Source organism: Orcinus orca, chromosome 17 (genome assembly GCF_937001465.1).
Source record: "Orcinus orca chromosome 17, mOrcOrc1.1, whole genome shotgun sequence".
Taxonomy (NCBI): domain Eukaryota; kingdom Metazoa; phylum Chordata; class Mammalia; order Artiodactyla; family Delphinidae; genus Orcinus; species Orcinus orca.
The window spans coordinates 60,104,773-60,114,649 of record NC_064575.1 but is presented as its reverse complement, the minus strand read 5'-3'; the positions used below and the strand labels follow the sequence as shown (position 1 = coordinate 60,114,649).

Sequence of the window (9,877 nt, the reverse complement as noted above, 5' to 3'; positions counted from 1 at the left end):
TTACAAGGAAAAAAAGGAGCTAAGTGTGGTGCACTCATTCTTGCAAAGACTTCTGAAAAATGCAGGATTCCCAGACGCTTTCTGGAAATAATGAGGACAACCCTGAACCGTGCCACACAAAGCAGTTAACGTAACTGCCCTAACCCTGAGTTTCGCAGATTTATACAACTGGAAAATTTTGTTCTTGAGCATTTGTGAGCGCACAGATTCCGGGAAACGAGAATCTAATATAGTAATCCTTGAAGCGCCTTCAGGATGAATGTAAGATTCAGTCACTGAGCGCCTCACTTCCTCCTCCGGTCTCACCTCCCTCCGCTCCCCGCTCTCCTCACAGCTGGCGCTGGGAACCGCCGAGGGCTGGGAGCGTGCGCGGGCGGGGGCGGGCACCCTCCGCCGCAGCCTAGGGGCCGGAGCCGGGAGGCTCGTGGCGAAGAGGCGAGGCTAGACAACCAGCGCGGGCGAGGAGCTCAGCCGCGAGCACAGCCCTCTTCCCGGACCTGTGAAGTCAGACTCACGTGTAAATCGCGAGGATCAAATCGAGGCTACGCAGCCAGCTGCGCCCACTGAGCGCACCCCAGATGTGCCCGGAGCAGCAGGTGAGTCACCCTGCCCTCCTCCTCGCTCCCGCCCCGTGTCCAACAGGTTGGCCGGGGCGCGACTCCCAGGGGCCCCGTGGATGCACTTCTAGCCTCACCTGGGCACAGCGCTCGGCTTCTCCCTTTACCGAGTCGTCGTTACTATTTAAACTCCTGCCCCAGCCCACGCCTGTTCTAGTCCTTGTCTTTTTGCCTTCCCTTCTCCTAAAATGACAGCTCTGCTGTGTACCGAAGAATGCCCCCAGAACACCTGCTCTCCGGGAAACTTGTAGCGACAGAAAAGCCTAAACCGAAGGGCGCAAAGTGCCTCAACACGTGACGGGAGCTGGCAATGGTGACCCCTAGTTCTCAGTGACTCACTGGGACTTAATCGAAAGTCATCATTAATTGTCCTCGTTTCTCAACCAGGAGGTCAAAAATTAGGGGAGGAGGGAGAATAAAACGAAGCGTGAGTGACAGACTAGAATGAGAGTGGATGCGAGCAAATGACTCGAACCCTGCACCCAGGTCACCCTCCCCCACGTGCGCGCATCCCCAGCGACCACTCCCTGGGAGGCCTATGAAACTGCGCAGCAAAAGCAGAGAGAGGAATATATATCCTGAAGTTGGAAAAGACTCAGACCCGGTTACCACTTCCTTTGCCTTCTGAACTTTTCGTTTTGGTCTCCTGCAGGCGGGAGTGAGTCTTGCCCTTCCCCTTGCTTGCATTTCTCCAAGATTCGTCGTGCCCTCCTCCACTGTAGACCTCCCTCCCCCTTCCCCTCCCCTCCCGCTCCAACCCCCAAGCAGGGAGGCCTTCAACCCATACACCTCCCGGGCTGGAGATCTCAATTACAAAGCTGGGGAGGGGGTACTGAGTCCGGGAAGGACCACGGCGACCGGCAGTGTGCCCTGCGGATGTCCTCGGCTTGGTCCACACCTGAGCAGTTCCCTGGGCGCGACCCCTCCGCTCCTCCCAGACCCGGCGCTCAGACACTTGTGCGCTGCTACGCCGCACTCGCAGCGCCCTAGCGGCGAGAGGGAGAACGAGCACAGGCGGGTGGAGAGAGTAAGGGTTCGGGGGTGGGAGGAACCCACCTCGGGAGCCCGGGAAATCCCGGACGTGCCACCGCCCCCAACTTTGTGGCGCCCTCCGGCAGCGGCGGCAAGGATGGAGCTGCCTCCCCGCGGCCGGGCGTCGCCGGACTCGCCGCTGGACAGCGCCTCCCTGACCTCGCTGGACTCCAGCGTCTTCTGCAGCGAGGGCGAAGGGGAGCCCCTGGCGCTCGGGGACAGCTTCACGGTCAACGTGGGCGGCAGCCGCTTTGTGCTCTCGCAGCAGGCTCTGTCCTGCTTCCCACACACGCGCCTTGGCAAGCTGGCCGTGGTGGTGGCCTCGTGCCGGCGCCCCGGGGCCCTGACCGCCGTGCCCAGCCCCCTGGAGCTCTGTGACGACGCCAACCCCGTGGACAACGAGTACTTCTTCGACCGGAGCTCGCAAGCATTCCGCTACGTCCTGCACTACTATCGCACCGGCCGCCTGCACGTCATGGAGCAGCTGTGCGCGCTCTCCTTCCTCCAGGAGATCCAGTACTGGGGCATCGACGAGCTCAGCATTGACTCCTGCTGCAGGGACAGGTACCCTCGAGGCGCTTGGTGGCTGGGCGGGGCAGCGGGCGCGGTGGAGAGAGGGCGGCAGAGGGAAAGATTTGAGGCTTTACACAAGCCTCGCTCAAGCCAGGTTTAAGAATACCTGTGCCCACTTCGGAGCTAGAAGGTGGGGTGGCAGTGGAGGCCGGAAAGTGTCAAAGCCAACTTCTGATTGGAAGTTTCTGAACCTTCTCCTTTTTCCAGTATGCTAATTCATTTATAAGTCAAGAGAGGTCAGGCCTGCAATAAATATTTGGTGGTTAAATAAATGAGTCCGAAATCTTATGCTCCAAAAAATGCATGTATAGGGATGTAGGTTTCAGTGGAGAGCGTTATTGTTTATCAAACCTAGGACACTAACTTTTAAAACTTGGACAAGAACTGCTTTAAATACAGAAGGCAGAAAGTTGGTTCTTTGACTGTGGATGATTGTGGGACTTTGGTGATCTATTATTTTGCTATTGCTTTGCGATTACTACCATTTCTTCATGAATACCTTTCCATTAGCCACCTTAAAAAAAATTACATATCGCAAACTTCTGTTCCTGTTACCAGAAAAAATGGGTGATAAAATGCTTTAATCTAAAGTAGCTTTGCGATGTATAAATTCTTTTGTATAAACTTCTACCATGAAAGTGCCATTTTAAAAACAATAATCCTAAATGAGAACATTTGAGTACTGTGGGAAGAAAGCCTGGGTAAAATATGAATGAACATTTTCTGCATTTTCCTGAAATAAAAAGCATGACTTCACTGCCAAGTTTAATTCTCTTTACTTCTGTATTTTAAAAAAAGTTAGACTAATCACCAAGTTGTCTTCTCTAAAAGATACTTCAGAAGAAAGGAGCTGAGTGAAACTTTAGACTTTAAGAAGGACACAGAAGACCAGGAAAGTCAACATGAGAGCGAACAGGACTTCTCACAAGGACCTTGCCCCACCGTCCGCCAGAAGCTCTGGAACATCCTAGAGAAACCGGGGTCTTCCACAGCTGCCCGAATCTTTGGGGTCATATCCATCATCTTCGTGGCGGTGTCCATCGTCAACATGGCTCTGATGTCAGCCGAGTTAAGTTGGCTGGACCTGCAGCTGCTGGAAATCCTGGAGTACGTGTGCATTAGCTGGTTCACCGGGGAGTTTGTCCTGCGCTTCCTGTGCGTGCGGGACAGGTGCCGCTTCCTGAGAAAGGTGCCAAACATCATAGACCTCCTAGCCATCTTGCCCTTCTACATCACTCTTCTGGTAGAGAGCCTGAGTGGGAGCCAGACTACACAGGAGCTGGAAAACGTGGGGCGCATCGTCCAGGTTTTGAGGCTGCTTAGGGCTCTGCGCATGCTCAAACTGGGCAGGCATTCCACAGGTATTCAGTTTTCATTGATGCCTTTTAATTTGCCATTGTTTTTAAGCATTAGTGCTTTGACCATGGTCCAAGGGAAACGACTCTTGACTCCAAATTGATACTCAAAACTACCAACTCCTATATTTCACCCAATTATGATCTCCAGAAAGGTACTGAAAAGCAAAACCTTGAGGTTGTTATCACAGGTATAGAGGACAAGCTGCCTCTCACACAATTCCTCTCCTTAAGACATTTGAGAAACAATTTAACCATACGTTAACTTTATTTTAACCCAGGTGCCCAGAAGATGTACGAAAATTAAAGATACTGTGTTTCTGGAAGGTTCTACATAAAATATGCATAAACAGCACATAAAAAGATATGCACAGATTATATGTGATATATAGGAACGTAAGCCAGTTTCTTTTCTGTGTCCAAGGAAGTATCACACGTGTTCCTTGGGAGAAGAGAAAGTCCTCCAGGGCCTTCTCTGGCTATGCAGAAAGAGAGATGACTGGGCACTGGTGGCCCTCCCATGATTTTTGAAGAAACAATGGAAATTTTGCTTTGGAAGAAAGCAAAAGACACTAATTAAATGCTTTGTCTAGTATCTGAGAATTTTCTTGTCCCTAATTGGGGAGGCACAAGAGAGACGGTAACGGGAATTCCTTAGCTGTTTGTATGTATCATAAAGCCTTGAAGATCTAAAGAACACTCTCCCTAGAAAAATCTCTACACAACACACACACACACACACACACACACACACACACACACAATTATATGTGAAAATTTTAGGCAATGTCAGAGGAAATCACACAAATCCATTAAAGATGATGCTTGCATCCCCAAGGGCAATGATTTTCAGTGGCCGGCCCAGCCGGCTGTTAGATGTTCTGGAGCACGTATGTTACCTTATGTTAGACTTTAATGAAAATAAGAATCCCTTGAAAACCTTGTTAAAATGCAAATTCTGAGCCCCAATCCCCGAGAGTCAGATTTTAGTTTGGGGGGTTGGATCCAGAAGCATATATTTTAACAAGCTAGTTTTGATGTAGGTGGTCTTGAACCACACTTTAAGAGACACTGGAGTAGGAGGCCATATTCATACGATACATATAAATATAAATAATTTGACTAGAGAGTCCTATTCCCACCTATTTCCCTAGATATATGCCTGACTGGTCACCTAAAAGGAGTTGATGGTAGTTGTCTCTCCCTATAAATATAGGGAGGAATTAACCTCAGATATGTTTTTTCCCACACATCTCTGAGGAAACTACAATTTCTCCTAATATAGTTTTAGTAGTGTATTTTCCTAGCTAGTCTCATATACCAGGGATTTGATAACGGGGTTTCCAACAACTTTTAGAAGTACCACTCTTTGTTTTCTGACACACATAATGGGATGCTTTCTTCTAGTATTTATAAACTCTTCACAGGATTCAATTTAAAAACACCCAGTAAAGAATACATTTTTTTCCCAAAAGAAAGGAAAAAGAAAATAATGTCAATGTTTCCACAATGTCACCTCTTCAAAGGTTTTGTCAGTTCTAAGGCAAGTAGAAGGATTAATAAAGCCTTAATTTATTGAAAAGATATGAACAGTTGCATAAATATTTGACAGTTTTATCTAAAGCATTACATTTAGCAAAATATAGACATAGATCACATATTCCCCTATGTATTAACTATAAATAAAAATTGAGAAGTATTATAGAATAATGGTTAGGAGGACAATGGGTGGGCCAGACAGCCTAATTTTAAGTCTTTGGTATGTAACTTCGTACTAGATATGCTACCTTTCTGTGTCTCAATCTGCTCACCTGTAGAATGGCGTAAGTATAACATCTATCTCATATTATTTTTTAGGATTATCTGAGTTAATTGATGTAACATGCAGAAATTCAGGCCACTTTGTTTCTTTACAAAATGAAATGTTTAGAATGTTGAAATGAAAACAACCTTCCCAAACACTATGCATTTCTTCATATGTTGTCAATATATTTCAGAAATGCAATTTAATACAGACATATCAAGGCCAGTATTCTAAAGATATTCTTTAAATGTCTTTTGAAGTTAAACCTCAAAGTTATATTCATTGGTATTTTAAAATAGCTGGTTAATAGTTCAAGAACATCTGAAAATTTCAAGAACAAAATTCAAAATAATGAGAGCACAAATAGTATTTTAACATATTTAAAATAGTCTCCAGTGAGTGAATAAAAATTTAAAAGTGATTCCAAGAGGCACTGCTCTGGACTTCTGAGACCGTATCATTGTGACATCATGTTAATACAACTTCGAAATGTGGATAAACTTTAATCAGTATCTCTCTAGAGTTGGAAAGATACCTTATTCAAATCACGATCCTGTAATGGGCTCCTCTTACTATCCTGAGGGTTTAGTCTCGTCAGAGGTGGGATTGGACTCTCCTGGGTCTGTCTTGCAGAATCCTCAGAATTAGCAATGGGAAATTCACCTATGCCTCATAGTGAGTGAATTCCCTAGTGGCTCCAGTCCCCTGTACCTTTTCACAATGGAGGAATAGTCTGTATTCAGGTCTATCTCCCGACAGGAAAGGAGAAATTCTATGTATTCAAGGGAGATAGTTTCCTATAGCTTTGGTATTAAGGACAAAAATTTCAATGGGTTCCATGGGAGTGCAGGAACCCCTCCTGCTACACCTCTGAGAATGTCCTCGCATGTACATTTGATGTTCTTATGTCAATTTTGTCACTGATTCCTAACTTGTTTCTGCTGCTTCACTTCATTTTCATCTTTTACTTCCTCTGACTTTCAGATAATGATGCCCCTAATTGTATTAAACTTTATCAGGAAGGTGAGAAAAACAGACACATAAAATATAAGGAGACAACATAAAACTTCATTAGAAAAGTGTGCTAAGGTGAGGCACTGAAATGCAGACCTGACCAAGAGAGCCCTCCACGTGCAATGCTGCAAAGTTTCCCATTGGATAAAGTACAAACTCCTATCAAACGTCCCCTGCCTGCCCTCCAACTCATCTCTCACCTTTCTTTTGTATAAATTGTAGGTTTTTAATAAATGATAAGTGAGTGAATGAATCTATTTATATTTTTCTATCCTTCTCAATCTGGCCCCATCAACTAGACTAAGAACTTCCTGAAGATTATAATTTATATCTATATATCCCCAGAACATTGCCCAATGCTGGAGCCATATTAAATGTGAAATGCATGTGTGTGGGTGGGTAGCAGAGAAGGAGAAGGGAAGGGAGGGAAGGACGAAGGAAGAGAGGAGGGGTGCTCATGACTGACACCAATTGTTCTGTTACAGGCTTACGCTCACTTGGAATGACAATCACCCAGTGTTACGAAGAAGTTGGCCTGCTGCTCCTATTTCTGTCTGTAGGAATCTCTATATTTTCAACTGTGGAATATTTTGCTGAGCAGAGCATTCCCGACACAACCTTCACAAGTGTCCCTTGTGCATGGTGGTGGGCCACAACGTCCATGACTACCGTGGGATATGGGGACATCAGACCAGACACCACCACGGGCAAAATCGTGGCCTTCATGTGTATCTTATCGGGAATCCTTGTCTTGGCCTTGCCCATTGCTATTATTAACGACCGCTTCTCTGCTTGCTACTTCACCTTAAAGCTCAAGGAAGCAGCTGTTAGACAGCGTGAGGCTCTGAAGAAACTTACCAAGAATATAGCCACTGACTCATATATCAGTGTTAACTTGAGAGATGTCTATGCCCGGAGTATCATGGAGATGCTTCGATTAAAAGGCAGAGAAAGAGCAAGTACTAGGAGCAGTGGAGGAGATGATTTCTGGTTTTGAATTCACTTTCAGTTTATTTACAAAAGCCTGTGTAATACTAACTTGATTGATAAAGCCTTGATATGGATGTCTGTACACTGCTGATGAGTCTCTGTTGAGTACCACCTGTGTTCATTTGGTTCATACGTTGCTTGATCTACTAGAATAGTTCACATCCCCCAAAACAGCAACACTTCGTTTTTTCACATTTGAGTCTCAAAAATATCCATTTAACGCAACCAGGCCAATATACACATGTCTGAATTGTCAAATACCAAATAATATTGCAGTGCATACAACAAAGTTAAATGTTTTACGCATCACTAACGTTTAGAATCTTTTGCACCACTAATTCTAAAAGACGGGAGTTAAACTGCATAGCCCAGAGAAAAGATAAGTGAACATTTAAGAACACACTGGACAACTTTGCCATTTAAAGATACTCTCCAAGTAAATAAATCCCTCCTTTCTCCATCAGTTAAAACTGTTGAATATAACAATTCTCTTTTCAAGAGAAAAGCCTGATTTGATGGTCATAGACTGAGTCCCTATCTTTCCTCTGGTGCAGATGACCAATCACAAATGGACTGAGCTCTGTATTCCATCATTACAGTTGGAGGTAGAAACCCAAAACTGCTTAGACTGCGGTAGAAGATTGCTACCCAAAGGCTTCGAGAGTTGTGCATCTTCATCCTCCCCACTGAGTGCATATGTGCAGTATAAAGGCGGTATCTCTTAGTATTCCATGGAAACTAGATGGTCTTTAAAAAATCTCTTTATTTATGTAGTATTCAAGTTATGTCCTTAAAATCATGACTTTGTAAGTAAAGGTGAAGTAGTGAACATCCTAAATGTATATACACTGAAATTATTAAATAGTCTTATTTCATAATATGAGAATGATATGTTGAATGATACCACTGGGTGAACTTGACGATCTTTTATTTGTTAACAAAAAATATTATGGATAGCTTTCTGACTGTTGGGGTAAATAGCAAATGTTCAAACTTTACACGCATTTTGACAGTCATTCATGATAATAATAAAATTTCTAGTCAGTTTGTTATATAATTAAAGCCAATAGCTCTACCTAAGCCTAAGAATTAGTTTATGATTTCCAATATTCCAGTAAATGAGGTTTTTAAAACTAAGAATAATTCAGATTTATCACTTTCATACCTGCCTTCTTAATGGGTATAACAGTGTCCCCAATGGGATAAAAATTGTTTCTTGGTGGGGGGACAAAAATATCTTACTCTTTTTATTCATAAAATAAATATACATGCAATACATAAACAGATATAGAGTATATCTATGGTATTAAATTTTCATGGGATGGGAAAGTAGAAAAAAAGAGCCCCTTTCCAGAGTTGCGCTATGATAAGAAATAAACATTGAGAAAGACAAATTTAATATATGTACCATACTTTATTAAATCTATTTAAGATACCCTATTATATTATGAACTACAAAGAAGGAAAGGAGGAAGAGAGGAAAGACAAAATAAAAAGAAAGAAAAGGAAAGAAAGAACAAAAGAAAGTCCAATCAATTGTAAGATGCCATTGATTGTAAAATGTGTCCAGATTTTGGACATGTAAAAATTTAAAACATGCATCTTAAAATCAATGAAATATCATATACGCTACCTCTAGTTTTCTGGTATGCATGCTTAACTTCTAAAAACATCTTCATTGATAACATGAGTTTTAGATTGTATGCTAAAATCCTTTAATCCTCTTGGCTTGTTTCTACTTCTCCCAAATATTATGAAAGAGTTAAGAGATATGTGTAGTAGTAAATATTTTCCATCTTACACAGTTCCCAGGTGCTAGAGTATGGCACAGGGCCACTTGTCCTAATATAAATATGCCATCCACAATCTGAAGGGGAAATAGAGATTAGACACAGAAGGCAAACTTATCCTGACTTATCTAGAACTCCCTCCAGTAAGAGTTACTCTGATCCAGGACTGTGCTCTGTATTCATCATGTTTTATGTCACTGTATCCTCAAAATATTCCTATTATATAATTACTATCGCTATACTCTTCTAGTTATATAGTTCATATATTTATCCATGCAACAAATATTTATTCAGGACCCATTTGTATGCTGGGCACTACAGATTCTTTGTTAAATCAGACCAAGCCCTATTCTCTTGTATTTAACATTCTATTCAAGGCTGTGAGGGGAACACAGACAACAAAGCTGAGGCACAAGAAGATGAAGTAACTTGGCCCAAATTCACACAGCCCATGCATGAGTGACAGAATCAGAGAATGAGTCCCAATCGGCTGGACCCTGAAACTGATACTCCTAAAAGGCATATGACAGATTTCATTATTCCCACACAACCTGTGCTTAGGGATTCCCTTCCCAGGCAGGCAAGCCAATTTCTCATGGGTGGAGAGGTTCAATATGCCTTAAGAAAAGTATCAGCTTATTCTCAAGGTGGAATGGAGCTTTTAAGGAACAGTTGTCACATCGTGTGGTCATTATTAGACAA

General features: G+C 43.3%; 1 protein-coding gene across 3 annotated transcripts; it reads left to right on the top strand.

Annotated features, from left to right (window-relative positions):
* Positions 1 to 460: 460 nt before the first annotated feature.
* KCNV1 (potassium voltage-gated channel modifier subfamily V member 1) lies at positions 461 to 8,467 on the top strand. 3 transcript variants are annotated; one of them, XM_049700421.1, is made up of 4 exons: positions 461 to 596; positions 1,736 to 2,213; positions 3,054 to 3,583; positions 6,881 to 8,467. In XM_049700421.1, the coding sequence occupies exons 2-4, from the start codon at positions 1,747 to 1,749 to the stop codon at positions 7,390 to 7,392; spliced, it is 1,509 nt and encodes a 502-aa protein (XP_049556378.1). In that variant the 5' UTR covers positions 461 to 596; positions 1,736 to 1,746; the 3' UTR covers positions 7,393 to 8,467. The 3 variants fall into 3 exon arrangements, with proteins under 3 accessions (XP_049556378.1, XP_004283003.1, XP_049556377.1); XM_004282955.4 differs by having other exon boundaries at positions 463 to 596; positions 1,104 to 2,213; XM_049700420.1 differs by lacking the exon at positions 461 to 596 and adding an exon at positions 927 to 1,275.
* The last annotated feature ends 1,410 nt before the right edge of the window (positions 8,468 to 9,877 follow it).

Coding starts and splice junctions, on each gene's coding strand:
- KCNV1 (XM_049700421.1), top strand. CDS start 1,747: ATGGAGCTGCCTCCCCGCGGCCGGGCGTCGCCGGACTCGCCGCTGGAC. Junction 2,214..3,053: donor GACTCCTGCTGCAGGGACAG/GTACCCTCGAGG, acceptor CTTCTCTAAAAG/ATACTTCAGAAGAAAGGAGC. Junction 3,584..6,880: donor ACTGGGCAGGCATTCCACAG/GTATTCAGTTTT, acceptor GTTCTGTTACAG/GCTTACGCTCACTTGGAATG.